Source organism: Athene noctua, chromosome 14 (assembly GCF_965140245.1).
Source record: "Athene noctua chromosome 14, bAthNoc1.hap1.1, whole genome shotgun sequence".
Taxonomy (NCBI): Eukaryota; Metazoa; Chordata; class Aves; order Strigiformes; family Strigidae; genus Athene; species Athene noctua.
In genome coordinates this window covers 15,123,633-15,147,843 of record NC_134050.1, presented here as the reverse complement: position 1 = coordinate 15,147,843, position 24,211 = coordinate 15,123,633, and the positions used below count along the sequence as shown (strand labels likewise).

The window sequence follows — 24,211 nt, the reverse complement described above, 5'->3', positions numbered from 1 at the left end:
GCCTACAGCAGTGCCGAGTACAGGGTAAGATCCCTTCCCTGTCCCTGCTGGCCACGCTATTGCTGACACAAGCCAGGATGCCATTGGCCTTCTTGGCCACCTGGGCACACTGCTGGCTCTTGTTCAGCCAGCTGTCAGTCAACACCCCCAGGTCCCTCTCTGACTGGCAGCTCTCCAGCCACTCCTCCCCAAGCCTGTAGCGCTGCTGGGGGTTGTTGTGGCCCAAGGGCAGCCCCCGGCATTTGCTCTTATTGAAACCCATGCAGTTGGCCTCAGCCCATGGCTCCAGCCTGTCCAGGTCTCTCTGCAGAGCCTCCCTACCCTCAAGCAGATCAACACTCCCGCCCAACTTGGTGTCGACTGCAAACTGACTGAGGGTGCCCTCAATCCTCTTGTCTAGATCATCAATAAAGATGTTAAACAGGAGTGGCCCAAACACCGAGCCCTGGGGGACACCACTCGTGACTGGCCGCCAGCTGGATTTAACTCCGTTCACCACAAGACAACGTTATAAATATGCTACTTATTGAGACAAATGACTTTGAGGAAATATTTCTGTATTGGATATTTTTTCTTGATGCTAGGAAAAAGGAAGTTGCATCTCTTTTTCAAAACCTTTGGAAAACAGTAAGAGCAATTCTGTCATCAGTCTTTCCTGGAATTTATGCTGGTTTGGCTGTTTAGACATTTGCCGGTAACTTTTAGCTTGGAGATGTTCTGTTAATTTTCCTTCTTTTTTAAAGTGTGGACCTTTATCATTGACTGGGGTACAGACTCCTTTCAGTAATTCAGTATTCAAATAGACTAGGGTAACTCTTACAGTGAAGTTTTATATTTATTTATTTATTTTTAAAGTGGCTTATCATGAGCATGGCTACTTACTTGTCAGCAGGTCTAACAACTAGAGGAAGGAGTTTGTACTTAATCTGAAATATGGCTGGAGAGGAATGTTCTTCAGAGCTTTCTAGCTCTTAGGCTGATACCTCCCCTGCACCCAGTGTTGATAGAAGTTTCTACAGGGCATGAAAAACACGTTTATAGTTAGGTAATGCTTTTCTGGAAATAAAATGCAAAAACACTGTCCTGAAAACAGCATTTAGAGATGTTCTATTTTGGAAAGCAATAGTTTGATTGCTTGGAAGAAAAGCAGAGCAACCTACTCAAATGGGCTACTGCTTAGTAGGTACTTAATAGTAATGTGTTTTATGTTGTGGTTTTGTTTTTTTTTTTTTTTTAATAAGTGTAGGTTTCTCCTTAGAGTGCCTGCTAAAGAAGCTTATCTTAAATATCACAGATGCCATTTTAAAGTTGACTTGTATAAGGATATTCTGTATAGTACGTTGACTTAATTGCTCAGAGTAGCTGTAAACAACTAAGGGAGCTACAACAGACAGCTGAATACTTTCTGCCTTTACAGAATTGGTACTAGCTGTGGCATAGTTACTGTAACTGATGGGACAGAGTTCCTAGTTTCAAGAAAATTTAGGTACTTGTGACCTGTGTAATCAATACCGTTTGTTTAAACATGCATATGCTGAAGTGAAATTGTAAATGACGGACCTCCTTAGCATTCAACTGCTCAAGGATTATGAGGAGTTATTTCCTGTAGGAGTTGGGAAATGGTGCTCCCTGCCAGAATGGGCAGACTGGTGCTCTGCAGAGGTGGCTTGCTGAGTCAAGATGGGTGGGTACAGGGATTGAGAATTTCCTTCCAGGGTCAGAAGACAGAGAGGCTGAGAGAGCTGCAGACATCCTGGGACAGGTTAGTGATCTGGACTAAATTATGGAGAGAGGAGTTTTTGTAACGATATGCCTGAGGAAGGCTGCTTGAAGAGGAAGCCTCTCACAAGGCTGCGTACTACTGGCTGGAGACTTCTCTTTCCCAGTCTTAGGTGTGGCTTAATAGCTATTCTCAGGTAATAAGGAAACTTGGTGATTTATTTTTCTCCTCTTCCCCAACCCATACTGCTCCTTTTAGAAGGGTGTGTACACACATAAATGTTTTTCTTACATTCAGCAGGCAGTGGACGAGAGCTATGTACAACCATATGAATAACTGCAGCTTTGCTAGGTTGGGATCTTGACCAGATAACTGGTTTTGTAGATCTTCCTGTGGCTTGGTTTTACTCAGTTGTCTAATAGTTAACTTTTCCTTTTAGGTAGCAAGACCAGGATGTATAAAGTAGACACAGGTTAAGATAACTCTGAAAGGAATTACTGATTTATTGCTTTCAAAAGGGATGAAAAATGTGGGTGTACTTAGAAAGAAGAGGGCTGTTGGACTAGTATACCCGTAAGAATGCGTCTTAATGACTTAATTCTCTTCTATTTGCAAATCTTTACTGGAAATACTGCATGAGAAAAATGATCAAAAATATCTCAAATCCTACTGATTTCCCATGTTGTCATGCTGGGTTGGTAAACTCTCTCGCCATAATCCCGTGTAGTGTCTGAACTGTCTGAGTAGCTTTGCAGCATGGCTAATAGGGCTTTGTCCCGAGGAATCTGCTCATATGTTCAGTGTCAGCTGTGTGTGTGTTTCCATGAGTAACATGTTGTGTAAAGCATTGTCATCTGGGGGGCTCAGGCTGCTACAAAAACATGGGATACACAGAAGCCCACAGTGTGTGCATCTGACTCTTCACAGGAAGACTTGCATCTCAGCTACATACAAACTAAGTTTTGTGAAAAAGCTCAGAAACACTTGTCAAAAAGGATTTTTTTCTTTAAGTTTACATCTGTGCTCTTGCGCTATGTCATTTCACTAAGGATTAAATGATAACTTTGTTTTAAAAGACTGTTTTTATAACAAGTGTTTAAAAACATTTTCTCTGAACTTGAAACTTCAATTGAAAACTTTGGAAATGTCTTTGTATAAACCAAATATGGGTGGTTTCTGTCTGAAAAGAGAAAGTTTCAGATACGGAACTAATTAAAATGTTTTGTTGTTTTCTAAGGTTGTCTGAATATTCTAACTGAAATTTTGGGCTTGATTGAGGATTTATAATAGGCTGTGAAAATGTTTTGTGTTTTTTTTTTTCTTGTTTTTAATTATTGCACTGCGGTAAAACTATGAGTTGAATATTTTCCTGTTTGACCAAAGTGTGTTGTTTTTTTTCCTCTCAGACGTAACACTTTCAAACTTGCCTATTCACTCACCTGTTCCGCTGCGCAGTGCTGCGTATGCTGCAGCTGGCTCTGTCCGAGTGCTTGCAGTGGGCACGTGTTGGTGAAATACCACCGTGCTCTGGGTTGTTGCAGATTAACTGGCAGCTGAAATATGGTATTCCTGTGCTTACAAACGATTGTTTCCTACTTGAGCTGTGTTTTGAAAAAACAGAGTACCACCTTTCACAGCAGACTGTTTGCACAGGAGTAGGATGAAGGAAACAAGCTGTTGGTGACTATCCTGCCGAATAATGTGGCAGGCTGCCAAGCAGCCGGAGTTGCCATTGCTTGGGAAAATGCAACCGAGAGTGATCTGTTAAAGAATGTGCTCTTAACTGTGCTGTATTGTGGACGTGAGATGGGAGACTCTCCCTCGCTGGGCATCAGGATTTCAGTGCCCACTGAGGTTTGGCTTCAGTTGAAACACTTTCTTAGTGTTATTTGGCTTGCTTGCAAATGAACCTCTATGTTAGTTTCATTTTGGCAGACCAAAAGTTATAAAGCAGCAAAAATAAAACCTGTGTGAAAGATGCTTTCAAATAATGAAATCAAAGCTGTCACAGTCACATTTCTATTAAAAATTTGCAGTGTGCTATCTTTGCTCCATGGGAGAACAAGTCTGTTGATTGTGGTTGACTGTTGATTGTGGTTGTCTGTTGATTGTTCCTCTTATGTTCAGTGGTACACCTCTGAGAATTAGTCTGTGGGGATGAGAGCCTTCAAGTTGTTACTTATTGTTGGAGATGTTGAAGTGCACTGCTGTCTTCCCAGTGAAAGTGTTTTTACGCATATTCTTTAATAAAAGATTTCAAAGAGCATGAAGATTCCCCTTTCAGGAATCTGCCGAAGTGACAGTGCTCTGTTCCCAGAACAGCTTTCCCCAGGTATTTCACTGATTTACAGGAGGGACCAGATGTTCTCACTACTTACACTCAAAAAAAGGAAAATGAAAGAACCGCATACAGAAACTGGGTTCAAGCGTTCATTCAAACTCTGAACAGTGACTGCTGTTTTAGCTTATTACATGCTTTCCTATCTCGTTTTAGTTTCAAAATAAGCCCCAAGTAATACATTCTTGTTTTAAAAGTTAAGTGGAAAGAACTGAGGGCAGGATCTGCAGGGTTCTGCTGTGCCACAAGAGGGCATTTTTGGAGGCAACTCTGCAGCTATTAAGGAATAAAGGTGTTTTTAAATGTCTCACTTTGGATGAATTAATCTTGAAAAATAGAATTGAAGTGATGCATCTTTTCTCTAAGCTCCTTAGTTTCATAACTAAGAAAGAACAGTTTGAGATCTTTGTTTTCCTAGTTAACATGGAATTGTTGAAAGATTTTTGTAATTACATAAAGCCTGAGAATTCAAAGTAGAATTGTGTTAGATTCAGAATTTTGTACCTGTTGAAGTTCATTTAAGTGATCTTTCAAGTATTGATTACAAGGAATTAAGTTGGACAATAAAGAAAATATGATGCTAGAACCGTTTTCCTTTTAGGACTAGTAATTTAAAATAACGTGGTTCAGTGTGGAAGATTGTGATTGTAAGAACGGTGTATCCTTCTGTTCTGTTTATATTGCATACCAGACTAATAAAGCCAGATGAAATGTACTATAGATACAGCATACTTTAAATAATGCAAGATACTGTCATGCTGACATGTTATAGAGTTTGCATTTTATCACTGAGTATCAGTAGTATTGTAAATGGGAGAAAAACCCGTGCCTAGTAAGTTTGACTTGCCATTTAATTCAGAGATTCCCACCCTTTGTAGTGAGATGATCCAGTTTCTCTCAGTAAGCCTTAGAAGACCTATGCCTGTTACTGCCTCCTTGTGCATGAGGATGTCTGCATGAGATTGCCTCATGACGTGCCTGGGACGTGCGTGTGCCTGTCACCGTGAGTGCATACGCTCTTAACAACACGGAGGCGTCCTCTGGCGTGTGCTCTTCTCAGGTGAGAGGATATATTCGTGCACTTCAGTTGTTTATCTTGATTCCAAAACCTGTCATGTGATAGGGGGGCTCTTTACTCATGAAAGTAAGTTGCAGGAGCAGAATGCGGGAAGAGTTTATTTTCTGGCTGAAGTATGTCTGGTTTTGATCATTCATCAGGAAATATGATTGCAAGGAACAGCATAAAAGCCAGATGAATTGTTCTGGTGGGTTTGGTTTGTTATGCCAGCTCAACTAATCTTCAGGGGCTTTCCGATCCGACTGAACACAAAACAAAATTGTTGTAGGATTTTGTTTGTTTGTTTTTTAAAATGTGGCAATTTAAGCCTTGTAAACCGTTGCTTGTGCTCTCAGGTTGTTGGGGTAAGCTTAGGGTGAAGACATTAGAAAATACTAGAAAAACAACTTTGAGACTTTGAAGAGTTAACACAAGAATTCTGCCTGCAGCAAAATTTGGCTAGATTGTTTTATGTAATTTTTACTCCACCAAATTCACATTTAAAATAAAAAAAACCTATTTCTTTAATAACCAAACCATGCATTATTAGCCTTTAAAATAAACGTAAATTATGAAAATACCTTTAGCTTTATTTACTTCATTTACTTGGCATTTTTTGCTGCCGTAGCAATATTCTAAAAATACTTTAATTCATAAATCAAAATTGTTCTGAAATTGTGCCTTTAACAGTCAGTGGAATGTTCTGCATCAGAAAAACAGTCAACTGTGTTTTTGTCATTTGGTTCTGCAGTATCTCTGCATGATTATGCAAAGGATGGTTGAAGCCTTCTGAATACTTCATGTGGAAGGGTATGGTGGCACCAATCATTTTTGTACATCAGTTAAATAATGTGGATGCTTATTTCTAATAATGCTATTCAGTTAGATTTGTCATGGTTCATTATTAAAAACATTAATTATTCTTCTGATCTAGTTACCTATTGGAAATTTTTTTTATTGTGCTGTATGTTTTCCCAGAAATTTATGTGCTTTTGTATATGATGTGACTGTTTTTGTGGCTTGCTTGCCAGTAATCACATTACTTGATTGCTTGGTTTGGTTTTTGTTGTTTTTTTTTCCTTTAAAAGAAAATCTACTTGATTGGCTTTTTAAAAAATAATTTAAAAAAAAATTGTGAAAACACCATTGTAGTGCATGTGCTTTGAAAGAGGAAGTAGCAAACTGAGTACATGCTGACAGAAAGAATATCTTTAACATTTTTTTTAAAAAATCTGCATTCTACAGTGTTCCTGTGCCTTCTAGCAACATAATTTTGAGATTGCTACAGAATTTTAATATTTTTGCAGTGAGAAAGTATCTGTGCTGGTGACTCCTATTGTTTACCTTTATGGAACAGTGTTTTAGTCATTAGAAAGAGTTATTAATGCTAGAATGGCAATTAAAAACATTCTACCTTTATAATCCAGTCCAAAACTAAAGCTCTGTTCTTTTCACAGTGTTAGGGACAACAATAAAAAATGTAGAAAGCTGCTGGAGATTTGGGTTTATACGTGCTTTTACAGAGACTCTGTTGAATGAATAAAGACTAAGTATTTGCAGTCTTTGGCTAGCCCTTCTTGGATTCTTAAAGTGTGTTCATATAAGAAGTACTGTCATAATTGGCACGAAGTAATTGTTGTTTTGAAAGTCTTAATTGAGGCTTGGCTTGGATTACTCATGGAATCTCTGTTGTTTTCCTCTATAAATTCTGGTATAAATTGGTGTTAAACTGCAGGGGAAGCTGGTAGAAGTCCAAAGATATACACCTATGCAACAGATGTACTTGCCTGCAGATACATACATGACTTGGAACTCCTACTGCCAGTAAAACACTTTCCAAAAACCCTTCTGTTCTATATCTAGAGTCTGGGAAGTATGACAAGTTGTGCTAGCTGTATTTAAAAACAAACATACCCTCCCTCTTCCCACACATGCATGTGTAGGAATGACAGAACATTTGCATCAGCGTAGAACTACAGAACTTGTATCCATACACGTTAGGAGAAAACCATGCTGGATTTGTAGAAAATAAGACATTAACTGTCTTGTCAGAAGTCATGTTTTGGATGGTAAGGTTTTACAAAGATGCTGCTACTAGAGTAAATATTTCCAGTGGAGATCTATCCAACAAATCAAGCAGTAGATTCCAGAGAATTTCCATTAAAACTTCATTGTTACTTCAGATTGGTAGAGCTCTTGGATAGTACAATAAAGGGCCTGTTGTACTGTATTTTCAGTCAGCCTTATTCAGACAAGACAGTGGTTGCTTTTGTTCGCATGTGTAATGTAAATAGCACTTTTAAAGTAACGATATTTAACTTCTGGGGCCTTCAGAATGGCTTTGGAAAATAATATCTTCAGCTAAGATGATTGTACTTCATGGGCTGGATATTTTTCACAATAGTTTTCTAATTTAACACTAACTTCTTTAGAAAGATATTTGTTTGAAACATTTTAAAATATACACGCTTCTTATGTTTTAGAACTATTTGAGCAGGGAATGGTGTGTTTGTGTGCTGCCCAAGAAATTTTTACTTTTTGCACTTTGTTACAGGGAAGGGAAGGAATTAGTGAAGGGATGTGTATAGAATATGAGTGACTGTTCCTAAACATGTAATGTTTGGTCATGAGCTTTTCCAAGAAATTTTTAGGAGATTACTTAGCTGTATGCTGGTCTATAAATGAGTAAACATTAGTCTGTACTTTACTTCTGTCATTGCTGTATTACCTGGTGTGGGAAAAAATACAGTAGTGATCAAAACAAACAGTATAGCATGACAGGATGTAACTAGAGCATGTCTGCTTTGTGGTTTAAAGTCGGGGCCAAATCTTGGGAATGTTGATTTGGCCATGATGCGCATGTTCTTGCTTGCAGTGCTTTTGAGTATGTCATGTGCTGCCATTCTATTGCAGACAGAATTGTTCAGTGTAAAGAGTACAGTACCTCACCTTATGCATCGTACTTTTGTAAAATCCTCTATGTGTGACATTCCAGGGTTTTGAAAAGGAGAGACAAAAGGAGAACAGTTTTATTTAACCTGGAGAAAATAACTGTTTGACTGAAGCTAAATATCTTTGCATGTATTCCTTAAATATATGAATGGCTTGCAATTTCTGAACTTAAAGAACAAAACTAGAACAATTAAAACACCATCTATATCAAAGTTTGCTTGTTTGTCTCCTACAAATACGTAACAACTTCATTATTTTTCTCTTTTTATTAAAACTAATAAAAGGGTTTTTTCCTATTACTTAGTGCATGTATTTTTTTTTTTTTCTCCTTTATCTCCGGATTGTTTATTATCTTTGGCACAAAATGAGGTGTCTACTGTTACAGTTGCGGCAGTGCATTTACTGGCCTGTTTCCCTCGTGGTTATGGGAGGGGGAATCTTGAAATACAGCAGATGATGTCTGCATTGGTTAATGAATGTGAACGTTATTTAGTGATGATCGAGCTGCTGACCTTAAGAATACCTTTTTAGAAAATTAAATTTCTTTAGCAGTTAATGTTCAGACTTGTCCATTTTGAGGCATTTGTTTAGGCCTTTTGTTTTTAAGCTAAATAATGAAATTAGATTATAGATTTTATGTTCAGAATTTTGAATCTTACTAGAGTTGGGCTTCTGTCAGTACTTAAAAATGTCAAATTTATATAGCTAAAATACTCAAAGAAGATAGCTATTGCTGTTTATTTCTGAAGAATATAATAACCATATGTGTTTCTTAGGTAGTTATAACCTAGTCTGAAACTTTGTAGAAAGACAATATGTTGGTTTTGTATATGTGCATTTAATTTTTATGTAGAAGACTTAATCTAAACCATGGCAAGATGGTTTACCTAAATCATCTTAGCACGCCTTACAGTAGTACTGATGTGCATGCTTGTCCTGTCTTACCTCTTTTAATGTCACTGTAGTATACTTGTTGCTTTGTGCATGAGGATTTGCTAAGTCTGTGTAATTGTTACAGTAGCTGAAATTTTGTGTGACCATAAATTCAGTTGCACCATGTGAATGTAATTAACTCTCATTATGTGTGCCTCATAAGTTCCATTCAGTTATGTGAGCTGTAATACGCTGGAAAAGTAGTGGAGATACTGTATTCAGCAGCCACGCAGAAGAAATGTAGGAATGTGTAAACAGTGGTCTGATTTGCATTGGGAAGTGCTGGCCAGCATCGAGTAGCCCTCCAGGACAAGCAAACCGAGAATCTAGCAAAGACAGAATAGGTATCAGTAAGTCAGAACAGTATTGACTGAGATTGTGCATAGAAGGAGGCACATAGGAAAATGTTATCATGTAGAGGAATAGGATGTCTTATAGCCTTTCTTCTTATTAATTCTGTAGCTATGGATGTGCCTGTTGCTCTCCTAAATGATTGCTGAAGTGCTCATCTGTTTAACCAAGTTAGAGCTGACAGTTTAAGGACCTCGTATCTTGCTTGTAACCAAGGTACTGAATTTCAAACTACACTTTTGAGATCCCACCACCCTTCCCTCCAGTGAGTCCTCTTTGCCAGAATGTTTTGGCACAATGTGCCTCATCCAGTATGATGGGCTTTCTACCCAATTACCTATAAATAGTGAGTATTAGCAAATATATATAAAGATAGGAGGCAAAACCTGTGAGGGAAATGAAGGAAAACTTTGAAGAACCAAATGTTTACTTGCACTTGAGTAAGTTAGCATACTTAAATGATCTGCTGAATGATAATTAAAGGTTTTATTCTGCGTCTTTAAATCTCATGCCTTGACTTTTTCTAGAAGCTTTCTCTGAGGTAAACCCACAGTATCTGTCTCTATTGTTTCTTTTTATACGAGCTTTTAACAATAGCCTTTCAAGTAAGCTGAGTGTGCTGATGGTTGTGAGAAGTATTCATAAGTGAAATTTTAATGGATGGAAAATGAAGAATGCTAAATAATAGGTCACTCAAATGAGTCTACAGAAAAAGCTAAACGTCTTGAAAATTAATGTAGTTACACTCATAAAATCTGGGCTTGTTACAGATTCATTTTTGGATATTGTTGTATTCTTGACATGCATTTCTCTTGCAGTTTAACTTTTTTTCTCAAGCATGCTAGGGAATATACTAAAACTGAGAAAGCTTGGCTGTCAGAGTTCTGTATTTTAAAAGGGGATATTTTTGTAAAGGAAACATAATTTCTGTCTATATAGAAAACATCATACTTTAACAGAGCCAGACATTTTGATAAAGAGTTAAGCTTTTGGGCTATGTGGAAACTGTAGCAAAGTCTGTGGTTGCCAGTATAATTCTGGATTTTTATAAAGGTCTTCAATAAGTGGCATAGGGGACAGAAAGGTATTTGGGGAGTTGTCTTAAAACCAGTATTTTTCTATTTTTAACTAAGCTTTGGGCAGTTTTTCTTCTTGCTTGTTATATATTTGTATGCATCTCTCTGTTGGAAAAATAAAGTGAAAGTGGGAGATATAGGGGCAAAATTTATTTATCAGGCTGACTATTTGTTATTCTCTATTTCTTGTTGGGTTCCCCCCCACCTTCAGATTCCTCTTCTTCCTCTCACCCCCGAATTTTTTGATTAATAATGATTTAAACAATGTCATTCCAAACTAGTTATGTTTAGCATGGTGACTAAATGTGTTGGGGTTTTTTTGGTTTTTTTTTTTTAAACTTTGAAGTTTGAACCAACTTCTTTAAATATTTGGGGTGACTTTTTTACAGATAGAGTGAAATAGTCAAATTATAATTCAGTGTACTCACCCCATGTGTATTTGGAAGTTACACAATGTATAATGTCTTCCTTTTTCAAATCCGTTCCAAATTGGAGTGCTGCTATGTGTGACTACTGTACTCCCTGCTGATCTAGGACAAGCTGCAGTCCTGATTTAGGAAATGGATAAATGCTCCTTGGCTAGACTTCCCTGTGATACCAATTTAACCATTTAAATGAGTTTTCAGATTTGGCATAGAGTAGTTCTAATGGTGTCCACTTCCTTTATATTCTTGGATATTCCTAACCTAATCTCACCCTGAAGACTCTAATCTAAAAGTTATCCTTTTCAGTATCTCTGTATTCCTGTTTCTAGAAACCTCTTCCCCAGCACAATTTTGTTTGCAAAATATGCTGCCATAGCACTTCCCAGACAGCTTTATATATATATATATAACCCCCCCCATATATATGCATATATATATTTTTTTTTTCTGTTGTACTATATATGCAAGTTTTATAAGAGAAGCTTCCAGGTATTCAGTGAATGTTGCATTATTTTATGTGTATCAGAATAAATACTGTGTGATTTGAGGGTGTTCAACAGTATGCTGATCTTGGCTGAAGAACAGTAGCTATTGATTTAAGAAATTACTTTGGTGATTAATATTTTGGCTTATAAATCTTTTTGGTACAGTCTGAGAATCAATAGAAAAATTGGCAGAATACTTATATACATAAATATATATAATGTGTATATATATGAGTAAACCAGATAATACAGTTATATTAAAAAAAAGTAAAATGAGATTAGGCCAAAATTTGGTTTTTTGTCCTATCCATTACAAAGTTTTACATTTAAAGACGTATTTTTACACTAGAGTTCATAAATACAGGTGTCTTAAATAATTTAAATGCTTTATAATTGTGCTGTAGTTTGTTTAACATAAAGAAGCAAAGTGTTCATGAAGAGTTAAGTAGGATCAGTTTTAACCATGCTTCTTAATTGTGGAATGCTAATTTAGTAGAGGTATCAGTTTGGTTCTCCCTTTTAGCATCTTTCATTCCTTATGCAATTTTATTCACTAAGATTGTGTTTTAGGACTGCTCTACATTTTTACAGTGGATACTTTCTAGAGATGTCTTTATCAAGAATGTTGAAAACATGTTCATAGTATTTTTGCAGTGTTTCTTACCCTGTTAAGGAGGGGAAAGAGCTTGTGCTAAGAGTGTCCTGAAGCTGTGTATCCTGATATGACCTTGAGATCGCAGCTGCCAAAAGGATAAGCATGTTAAACAAAATGTGTCTATTCTGAAAGCTATGCCATCCATCAAACCACCCTTGGTCTTGCAGTTATTTTATGATTGACCAGTTAGGAAGCTCAACCAAATCTGTGATGTGATAGGCTCACCCATGCTTTTGTTTGATTCTTCAATACATGTCTTGTGTATCTGTTATGGTCTTGAAGCCATTAGCTAGAAATTGTACACAGATTTCCATTTTGTCCAGCTGTAGATGTCAATAACATAGATGACACCTGAGAAACGAGCCTGAAAGTGAGTTTATAGGTAGCAGAAGAGGCGTTTCTAGGGCAAATTAATCTGTCTTGAAGTTGACATCTGAAATAGGTCAGATGAATTATTCCCCCAAATTCCCTTTCTTACCACCATGAATTGCAGTGCACTGCCATGCAATGACTAGCTCAGCTAGTAAAAAAGATGTAAGAAATAAATACCACACCATGTCTTATGTGGAAACTTCCTGTGTAGCTGCTTTCTACCAACTTAGTATGCAGCCAGTACCTTTTTGATGGTAGGGCTTTTACTACAGGGCTAGAAAAGTTGCTTACCTCTGGGTAAAGAGCATCTCTTAAATGCTTTCAGTAAAGATCCTAAAATTAATACCTACCTGTCGATTCCTGGGTTTGTTGATTGGTTCCAGAGAGGAGAACTTTCTTCTTGTTAGGCGGTGTTTTCAGCTTTCTACTAGTCTGGGACTGATGGAATAACAAGTATTTATAAAAGTAAACAGTAGTGTTATCTTTTTAAAATTCATGTTATTATTTCAAAGTGGATAGTTGATTCTGAGTTGTAACATTTCCTGGGGTTTTCTTATTTAGTTGAGATACACTCTTGGATTAATCAAAGTTTCAAATCTAAATAGAACACACAGATTTAGATCTTGCTGTTTTTCAGTTTTGTTTGGCTCTAAAATGTATTCTGCCTGTATACAATTAAGCTGTTCAACAAAGTCCCTAGTTTTACTTCTGATTTGTGACAATAGCTGTTAACTTTCACATTCCAAACAGCCAACAAAATACTGCTATCAGGAGCATCTAAGTGAAGGACAATGAACTAGAGTGACTGAAGTCAGAAAACCCATGAATATAGCATTAAGGGTACTGCAGTATCTATTTTGAAAGTTACATTATTAAAAAACTCTTCTCCATTTTTTCCTTCAATAAGTGTCTTTGTTTACCTTTTTCAGGTTATAAAACATATGGAGAGAAAAACCAAGACTTTTGAAAACAACTGCCCTTGGGTCATTTTGTACTTTTGTCTTCTGTTTGGTACCATATCCCAAGTTCACTCTCCTCACCCCATCATAGGCATATGCATTGTGGATTCTGACAAGTTTTAAATGGTGCCCTGAAAAGTTTTTTGTTTCTTCTTAAAACTTGGAAGGAATTTCTTTCTTAGGTTACTGTTTTTATTGGGGGGTACTGTGTGCTTGGTTGAAGTAGTTGTTGCCATCAGACAGTGGGCTACTTATATCCAGTGTGTGGGAGCAGAGGAGTCAAAGGAATTAACATGTGCCTGTTTCTGAGCATTTCTGTGGAAATAAAGGACAAGGAAAAGTAAATTACATGCCTTCACTACTCTAGGTCATTAAAGGTCTAATCTGAAGTTTACTGATTTTGGTGAGTTTTGGATTACTGCCTGGCTGAGTTAGAAGCCAATTAGTTCAACTTCTTCACTTCCATTAAAAGAAAAAGGTGTGATGTTCTACCCTGATTGCTGTGGATGAGAACACCACCAACTGACTAGATAAAAAGTGTCATGAGGGGCTTAAATGAATCTAAAAATGAGCTGTCAGTGAAAGGGATGCTACATTTCCACTGTATCTTTCCTTTACAGCCCTTCTCTGATCAGTCCTGGAACACTTGTTCAGCAGCCTGATGCTGCAGCTCACTTCTTTGATCTAGCTGAAAAACACATCCTATGTGAGACTGATTTCAGCTGAATAACTTGCCCTTCACTTTGCTGCATGGCTGCACACACAGCAATGCTGGTGCACGGGAAGCATTGGGAAGGGAGGACGTGGGACTGTTCCTTTCAGTAGCAATGGCATCTGAGTTGGACTTAAACTCCTGAGAAGATTATACATTCAATGGAACTGCATGGCAGGTGAGAATTAAGTAGAGCACGTCTTAGAGATTTACAACTTCCAAAAGACTAGACATTCCTTGAGATTTGGCAGTTGTCCTCAAAGAGTTTGGTTTATATGCTTCCCATCTGAAGTATTAATTTTATTTTGTTTTACATTCATTTTCTTAAATACCTCTTACCTAACCTTTGTTTTTTACGGCTGTCACATCACTGAACAGAACTAAAATAGCTCCAGTTAAATAAAAACAATGTATAATTAAGATTAAATAGGTTTACCTGTGAAATCTTACCTTGGATTTCATGTGAACTTTGAAATGAAGTTACTGTGCCAAAAGTCCTTTGACAGAGATAGGAAAAATTAACAATTTGCTGAATCACATCTATGTTTAAGCTTTATTGGAAGAGCATTAAGCTTCTGTTTTTAAAAATGGGCACTTTACAAATGCTTATAGACAATGAATGCCTTGTGGAGCTTTGAATACAAGATATGCATGCTTTTAACATAGTTTAGGCTCTAAAGTACCATTTATGGAGTCTGAGTGTTACATAAGGATACGCAGAAACCCAGGCTAGATCACTGATAGATTCTGATACATCTTTGTGGTACACAGACTTTCCGGGGGAGATGTGATAGTGCTTGGCACTTGGTTTGCTACAGTTTGAGATTGGGAAACTGAGTAAACTTGCTTTTCAAGAACTTTGCAAAATACCAAGTCATTGTTTTGGTTCATGGAGAGTTACTTTTGTAAAAAACTGGGTATTTTGGTCCTTTTTTCCAAACAAGGAATACAAAGGAACGTTCAAATCTGCAGCTGTGGTGGGAGGTTGTGGTTTCTGCAGGGACACCACGTACATTCCATCTCATGGAATGCACTTGGTATGACATTTAACAAAATGTGTTGCTTAACAGCTTCGAAAAAGACCAGCTTAATTGTAAAGATGTATGCAGCGTGAGCCCTTCCTTAAGATGTCATGCCTTTCCTACACTTCAACAGAAGACATTTATTGCCAAGGTAGAGAATGGGATTGTGCTGCTGGGGAGTGTTCTCTGAGTATTTGTGGCTTAAACCAAATAACAGGAGGCACACTTCTGTGTATCTCGGAAAGCAGAAGGATTCCCTGACCTTATACAGTTCCTGATAAGCAACTTGAACTGATTAATTTGAATAAGTAAGGAGAATTGTTTATTGTTCTTCAAATGTTTATGTAGTCATGTTGAAAACTGCAGCTAATCTATGGTCTTTTACTGTCTGCTTTTTATGCTAATACAGTATTATTTGCAAAGGTCTAGGAAGGACGCCTGTTATTGGGCTTATTGGTATTTGTGTTGACTAGCTGCAGAATAGTTTCCATAGATGGCAAACAAAACTCTTATTTTTAACTTGAGATGGTGAGTTTGGATGTTGTCCTGCTTCTATTTCTTAATGAAATCCAACAAAGAGCATAGGAATTCTGAGTCGGTTTTTGGTGATTTGTTGCTTCTTGTTGTTATTCTTTTATAACAGACCTTACCGAACTGTTTGTTAGTATTTGATGAAGTGTGTCTATGTTTGTGCTTTTGGGAGGAAACAGTTGGTAACAGTAACATTTTTTTCTCCAGAAAGAAACAATGTGGGTAGAATGAGGTGGTAATTATGGCACTTAATCAGTGAGACATAATTACAAATGTAAGCTCCAATGTATCAGCTGTGAGGACTTCTAAATAATACAATAGTGTCTAATGTAAACAATTTTTATAGGACTGATGGCTTTCCTAAAGATCTGCCTGTCGTACACTCTATTTCCTGCATTTCTTCCCCACTGGAAATACCATACTGTAATTAATGCAAGATGATAATTATTTTAGGTGTCTATTTTGATAAGGGGCTAGAATTTTCAATATTACAAAAATAGTTAATAAAAAATTTAATAAAATTACAGAAGCAAACAAGATAAAACTTAAACAAAATCTCTCTGCAGAAATGGCAGTCAGGAAGAGTATAAAAATTGATGTTTAAAAGTGTCTCAAAGAATACAAGTTTAAGCCAAGAAAACTTCTTGGTGACTCTGTAGAATATAGTGGTGTATGGTTATATCTACGGTTCATGAGTATTCCTGAGACATTAGGAGAACAGCAATACTGAAATAGGATTTAATTAAAAGAATTATTATCCAAGCTTGTTTTAGAGGAACATAATTTATTTGAAAAGTAGAAATAACTTGTAAATCTTCATACTTCAGAGTGCTCAACATTTGTACCTCTCTCGGATAGGCAATGAGCATCAATAGTGTAATCTTACTTTCTGTCTTTGTTAAAGCTTCATTTTTACTCTGAAAAACACTCAGCTTCTTGAAGATATTGGAAGTGTGCTAGTCTTCTGGAGAGTGCAGCTCAAGCACCAGAAGAGCTCTGCGTGTGAGGGGGTGTGTGTGTCTTTTTAGGAACTACAGAACTACAGAAGCTGAACCTCATTGAAACTGATTTTTGTCAGACCTGTTTCCAGGTGTTAGAGACAGAGAACTTCTAGTTCTGTAATTGTTTTTGTCAGCCTGTGCTTTTCTGCAAGAGCACGTCAGTTCTTATTAGTGAACCAGCTTATTTTGTTTTGCTAGTTCGTGGTTTGGAGACAAGGGCTATCTGTTTCTTTCTCCACCTTTCACTGGCGTTGCTTGTTCTAGAAGACTTAAAGGTGTGTAATAATCTCTTGGTGTAGATTCTGTCTTTTGTTGATTGTTTTCTGCATTTCCCTTCTGTAATGTAGTGGAGAGGTCAGAATCTAGAATGGAAATTGTGTAATCAATAAATTGTGTTCAGCTTCTTCACCAGGACCCACAGATCCCTTTGTACAAAGCCATTCTCTAGCCAGTTGGCCTCCAACCTTTACTGCTGTATGGGCTTACTCTGTCCCAGGTCTATGTGCCTGCATCTGTCTGAATGTCATGAAGTTTCTTGTCAGCGTATTTCTGCAGCCGGTCAAGAAACTTCCAAATGTCAGCTCTGCCCTCTGGTCTAGTGTTGTTTAAAACTGACTTTTGTAGTTATTTGGAAGGTTTATTAAGCATGGCTTTTGGCCAGCTTTTGTGTTGGTTTCCTCTTTAGTTCTATGCTGTGAAGAATGACTATAAGAAAGTATGATAAATCAGCAGCCTTAAAGACATTTTGGCATCTTCCTGCACTAGTGCACGAAGTGCTCACCTGTTCTGTCTCAGGTTGCTTATATAACATAGTACAATTATGGAACTTTGTAAATTCGGCAAAGATGGATGCTTGGCATATGGGATTTTTTTATATGTGTTCAAAGAATGGTATAGATCTCTAAGATATTTGTTGAAATCTTCATTGCTTATTGTGCTTTCCTGTGGATGAGCTCAAATATTTGTAAGTAAATATTTAAGCTTCCAAAAAACTATTGTTTTTTTTTTTCAATCAAACCTCTGTTACTGAAGAACTCCATTACTAACAGTGATGTGATAGCAAAACTTCAAGCCAAGTTACAGTCAGGATAGAAATGCTGGTGCAGGCATCTGTGATTGTCTTGCTCTAATTTTTCTTCAAGCCTTTACTGTGCTTGGCTCAACTGGTTAGTTTTACGTGTGTGCATTTTGATCTTCATTGTGACAGACTATGGCAGCTTTGTGAGAAAATCACCAAATAGCCTTTTCTTGCTTATGGAATTTGCTCGCACGGAAGTTTTTGCACTGCTTATGTCTACAGTTTACATGGCTTGCTTCTTTTTAAGAGGATATGTAGTAAAGTAGAGGAATGGAAATGGGAGATAGATGGGGCAGCTGAGAAACAGTGAAACCAAAGAATTGTACTTGTTTTATTTAAATCCATTTTCAGCTACGTTCTCCACAAGGTCAAATTTTGATTTTTTTTCTTGGGGAGGAAGGTAGAAGAACACACAAAGGAAATGGTTAGGGTTTAAGAGTTAAAAATCTTTGAGTAAAATGTGAAAAATGGATATTAAAATTAGCACATTTGTGGGCCTTATTAGAATTTATTTGTGGAGTTGGTAGAACGCTTGGAATCTATACTTCTCATGTAGAATTGCTTAATGATTTCTAGATTCATTGGGCTCTTACTATTTATTTATATCTCTTTCCTGAGCCTCTTCAGGGCCTATTTTTTCTCTCTCAGATTATGAATATTAGGAACATCTCTATAATATGAAAGCAGAAGTCGTTACATGATTCCAGGAGCCAAGGTCTTAATAAAGATGCTAAATTTCATCTCTGTTTGCAAGTGGCAGCTCAGAACTGCCTGCCAAAACCTTTTAATTGGATTAAAGGCAAGGCTGGCCCAAAATATTGGAAATATGTATCTCCCTGACTAATGCCACTGTACATCACTATTCTTGCTGAAGTATTAACGAGCAGGTGCCTCTTAGCCAATGATTGTTCTTGTCAGCAGTTCTAAGACCAAGTCCGATACTTAGGTTGGATTGTTTAAAAATACATTAATGTTTCATTTGGCTTAATACTTATTTCTAGCATAGATAAGAGTTTAGCAAATCTATCCTCTTACCCCCACCACTTTTGACAAATGCACACTTAAGAAAACCTGTTCATGTCAAGGTTTGTGCTTGGGTGCTTTGGGGCCTGAAGAGGCTGTGTAGGCACTGCTGTCTGCTGTCCAAGAACAGCATTCACAAGCCTTCACCATCATCTCTGATCAGCCAGGAAAGACAGTTCTTCATCGGGAAAGCAATTAAACATTGGAGTGGGTTACCTAGAGGAGGAGTGGGATCTCCCTTGCTGGAAGTATTCAAGACTCAGTTTGGACGACTCTGGATCGCCTAATCTAAGGCCTTGCTTTCAGCAGAAGGTTGGACCAGAGGATTTCCTGAAACCCCTTCCAGTCTAGGCTTTTTCTTTATTGGGAAAGGGTAATGCTAGTATATCAAAGTCTCCCTCAGATTAGTTTGGGGCAAGATTTTGGGTATTGCTAGTTTTCCTTTTGTGGATGAAGCAGGGATTTTTTCCTTTCTCTAGATTTAGTTTAATCTTTTGAAGCTTTTAACATCCTTTTCTCAGCAAATCAGTCATGCTGGGTGTATAGGTTGAACTGCAACAAAATGGGTTTTATACTTTTGGGAGAATTTAGTTATTCCAGAGGAAACTGAGATTCCTGACATTTGGGATTTAGGATCCTATCAGAAGAAGATATCTCCTTAATGGACTGAAGAGTTGTGGTGCACGGAATTAAATCCAGCTGGCGACCGGTCACGAGTGGTGTCCCCCAGGGCTCGGTGTTTGGGCCACTCCTGTTTAACATCTTTATTGATGATCTAGACGAGGGGATCGAGTGCACCCTCAGTCAGTTTGCAGATGACCCCAAGTTGGGTGGGAGTGTTGATCTGCTCGAGGGTAGGGAGGCTCTGCAGAGAGATCTGGACAGGCTGGAGCCATGGGCTGAGCCCAACTGTATGAGCTTCAATAAGGGCAAATGCCGGGGGCTGCCCTTGGGCCACAACAACCCCCAGCAGCGCTACAGGCTTGGGGAGGAGTGGCTGGAGAGCTGCCAGTCAGGGAGGGACCTGGGAGTGTTGATTGACAGCTGGCTGAACAGGAGCCAGCAGCGTGCCCAGGGAGCCAAGAAGGCCAATGGCATCCTGGCTTGTGTCAGCAATAGTGTGGCCAGCAGGGACAGGGAAGGGATCTGACCCCTGTACTCGGCACTGGTGAGGCCACCCCTCAATTCCTATGTTCAGTTTTGGGCCCCTCACCCCAAAAAGGACATTGAATGACTCTAGTTAGAGTCCAGAGAAGGGCAACGGAGCTGGTGCAGGGTCTGGAGCACAGGTCTGCTGGGGAGCGGCTGAGGGAACTGGGGGGTTTAGTCTGGAGAAGAGGAGGCTGAGGGGAGACCTCATCACCCTCTACAGCTCCCTGAAAGGAAGGTGCAGAGAGGGGGGATGAGTCTCTTGAACCAAGGAACAAGCGACAGGATGAGAGTGAATGGCCTCAAGTTGTGCCAGGGAAGGTTGAGACTAGATATTAGGAAGCATTTCTTTCCAGAAGTGGTTGTTGGGTGTTGGAATGGGCTGCCCAGGGAGGTGGTGGAGTCCCCATCCCTGGAGGGGTTTAGGAGTCAGGTCAACATGAGGGATCTGGTGTAGTTGGGAACTGTTAATGTCGTGTTAATGGTTGGACTAGATGATCTTCAAGGTCTTTTCCAACCTAGATGATTCTGTGTATAATAGTTGAGGCCGTACTTTGCCAACAAGAAGAAAATGCCCTTGTCATTCATCTGGTTGGAGGGTAGGAAGAGGGAGATTCCACAACTATTACTGGAACCACATTGATGGAGACAGGCATTCAGGCCACATTCGTTTGCTGGACTGAAGAGACCACAGATGGAAGATAATTAGCACTTGGTGAGTTTTTACTAGGTCACCCCATGTATATTAATTTAAAAAAAAGTTACTCCCTAGCTGAGGAAGACATCATTGTTTCTCTGAGGCATCCAGCGGGACAGATGTTGAACTCTCTTGATCCAAGAAACGTGCATTGCCCAATTAGAAATTTGTGTATAAGTGGACTATTGTGGATGTAAAGTAATTGTTTTCAGAATCTAAGCAGTTTTAAAGTATTATATAATGTAATACCCTCACGACATGGGGAAACTATATTTTTTTTTCAGCAAACTAAAACATTTGCTGATCTCTGCTGTACAGTAATGCTTGTTAGCTCTTGCTTAGTGCATATTTAAAGGACAGTTTAAGAAAAAAAGAGAAAAAAGAGTTAAATCTTAGTTTGCATAGTAGTTTAGCATGGTAAACTCATACCAGGTTCTCTTCTAGTATGCTACAGCTCAAAGACTTCTTTTGAATATTCTTGGTTCAGAAGTTTTGAAGTTCATGAGTAGGTGTTTACACAATTGGAGAAGTTTCACAGCTTCCGAAATATAGTTGAATCCAAAATATTTATTGATATTGACAAACAGCTATGAATTCTTTGCAGGAACAGTGCTATCAAATACTAGTAAATATATGAATTAACTTTTGATTGTAATTTTTGCAGACAAAAGGCTGGTGTCTGCAAAAAGATATTGACTTAATGGTGTTGTCTTATTTTCACTACATCATTTAAATTGTCTCATGGACTAATTAATTTGCAGCTACTCTATATGTATGTTTGTTTTTTCTTGCTTTTGCCTGTATGTTCCAGATTGTGTTAGAAATAAAGACGTTTTGGGAACTCTGTTTTAAGCTCTGACTTGTATTAACTAGTTGCAATCTAGTATCAGTTGGTCTCTTGCCATTCCTGTTGTTCAACAAAGGCAACTTTTCCCTTCTCTGGTATTTGTATTACTGGTTGGTTTGTTTGTTTTTAAACAGCAGTCCTACACCCTACAAAATAAAGGGTTGAATAAGGTTCATGTTAATGCATGTCTACATGTGCAGTGGGTTGATGATGAGGCCCAGCTCGTATACCTTTGTAGCACAGTGGAAGTCAGCGGCGTTAGTTTTCAGCCAAAAGCAAATAAACACGTCTGCATGATGATGTACCTGGGCTATCAGATGTCTCGGAGTGTCCCACCTTCAGTCAGTCTGGTTCAGATACTCACTTGCCTTTCTTTTAGCTCGAGTTTCTCTGCTTTGTGCTATGTTTTACAAAGTAAGTGTGCCCTAGCTTGTTGCAAATGACACAGCACTTGGTGTGTCCTGATCTCTTCCCCAGATACAGAAAGTCCTTCTTTTTACATGCACCTATTTGATGTTTCCTAAATCTGGATTATCTAGAATGGTGCATGGTACTCTTGATACAAAAGTCTTGCTGAAACGCAGTTAGACTGCTTAAAATATTTCCTTGGCTCTCTGGAAATACTTGTCATGATGTATCCTGGCATTGAATTTTGTCTTTTTTTCCCTGCTATATAACAATGGGGGCTCATGCTAAGGTGCCTCCTGCTTACTGATCAGTTTACTGTCAGACATACATTATGCATTGTCTTGACATTTCTGTACTTTCAGCTGCTAGGTCATGCTTTGGATCTAATTTTGAATTTTGTATTTCCCTTGCTTTTTAAAACTTCTTTTTTTGTTGTGGTTTTTTTTTTTTTTTTTTTTTCCCCTTAAACTTCTGTTTGACTAATTATCCCCTACATATGAAACCTTTTGTCAACTGAAAAAATTTATTCATGCTATATTTATTGCACAGTTACATCTCTATAAAAATTAGTATTTTCTGCCAGTCTCTACCAACAAGAGACAAGACTAGAGGAAAAAATAATTTGGGTGTGAAAATTTGTCTTGCCAGATACACCTTTTTACTGGATTTTTTAATTCTTTTTTTAATTGACAGGCTGTCATGCAATTCCTCTTGCTTAAGTCGGTTGTAGGCTCTTCTGTCACAATATGGTCATGAATATTTCATTATATGTTTGAAGAAGTGCCTTGCTGAAGATAGTAGAAGTCGTGGTTTCTAATTACGTCTGGGTAGTTCCTTCACATAACTCAATTGACCTCATCGTGTAATTTTTGAATTCAACTAACATTACTTGAAGGAACAAAAAGCTGTAATTCATGTAGGACTCCTGGTATTACAATGCTGTTATATAACAATGCACACAAATGTACATACTAGCAGCAGAGTCTTGATTTTAGGCTGTGAAGTTTTAAACATAGTAACTTTTCTTCTAAATGGATAACTTGACTTTTTCCTCTGCTTGATCTCTTCTGTTCATTGCTGCTGGTAGTGAGGCAGTCCTCTCCTGGAGCTCCAGCTGTTCCCAGTCTTTGTTGCTCATTTGAAAAATCCTGTTAGCAGAGGAAATGTGGTAAAGTTCTGCTTCTGTCATGGCCAAAATAGGTGTACTGTAAGGGTGTATAGAGGCGAAAATGGGAGGTTGCATTAGAAACCATAAATGCCCAGGAGATGGGCTTTCATTATAAAGCTACTTTTTCTTTGATGTGGTAAATATCTGTTTGCTATTCATTGAGTATATTGCTTAAAAACAACGATGCTGCTGGTTTGTCTTAATCTTCTTATTGTAAACCCTCAAATTAAGATCTTTTCAGTCAGTATAATCTGAGTCTGATTTGAGAAAATTGGTGCTAACCACCCTCCTTACCATAGTGGAGATAAAACTGCCAAGATGTCAAAAAATATAGTTAAGGAGAAGCTTAACTACAGCCAAAAACCTTTCACTGCTGCTTTTGGCTGTTACATCTGTGTGCAAGCATGTCTGCTTGCTCTGTCCAGGAACGCCAAGTCACACGAACTGCCGAGTCGTATAGGCTGTAGTATTTATTGCAACATGTGCTGCGAGTTAAGGTTCTGGAAGGAATACATCCATTCTGTGTTTTGTGGGTTAGAAACGCATTTCGTTTGTGTTTCTTCTCACTCCTGTTTTATCTAACACAGACTGAATTTTTTTTTTTTTTGTCTTTTTCCTTTCCTTCTGAATGTTTGTACTCTGTCTTTATTAACATCTAGAAATAGGGTGAGTGGCAGTTTATCTTCAGTTTGATGGAGTCTCAAGATTGCTCCCTTTAAGCAGTTGGTGATTAATCAGAGATGGTGTAAAAATACAAATTGGTAAGTTTTTCAGGTATATTTAAACACGACTAGTCAGTAATATGAAGATGAAGTAAAGATGCACTTCTAATGTTTAAACTTTGTGTAGGTGTTCTAAGAGCGGGGTCCTAGTGCACTTTTAGAGGCTGTAGACAGATAATGAAACTTCCAGCTGAGCAGGAGATTGAGGTGGTCAGTCATTCTTACTTCTCTGTTTTTCTCCTCCTTGAGTTTACTGTCCCCTTGGATTAGCCAGCATAACTCTGAGTGTTGTCTCTCCCTAACCTGGTGTCTCAGTGATCTGAGTTATTTTGCACTCCATGGTTTTAAAAACCCCTAAGATTATTTTGATAGAACTGGGTTAAGGAACAACTACGTGTTCAGTTATGGTGGCTGACCTGAGGTGATGAGCTTTTGGAGGTAGTAGCCTCAGCAATGCCTTGCAGTGGAGTCTGAAAGAGCGAAATGCACTAGTAATAGCCTTTTAACAAAGTCTTTCCAAGCATGGTGAT

The 24,211-nt window shown here is 38.1% G+C and overlaps 1 protein-coding gene across 6 annotated transcripts in view; it reads left to right on the top strand.

Moving 5' to 3' along the window:
- PLEKHA7 (pleckstrin homology domain containing A7) overlaps positions 1 to 24,211 on the top strand; it is a 160,378-nt gene that overhangs the window by 13,308 nt on the left and 122,859 nt on the right. The window contains exon 1 of one of the 6 annotated variants that reach the window (XM_074918712.1): positions 14,666 to 15,208. The exons of 3 other annotated variants lie outside the window; for them this stretch is intronic. In XM_074918712.1, the coding sequence (XP_074774813.1) occupies positions 15,168 to 15,208 (41 nt within the window). In that variant the 5' untranslated portion in view covers positions 14,666 to 15,167. Of the gene's footprint in view, positions 1 to 14,665; positions 15,209 to 15,239; positions 15,366 to 20,744; positions 23,721 to 24,211 lie in introns of those variants that run through there. 2 more of the 6 variants (XM_074918714.1, XM_074918715.1) reach the window with 2 other exon arrangements.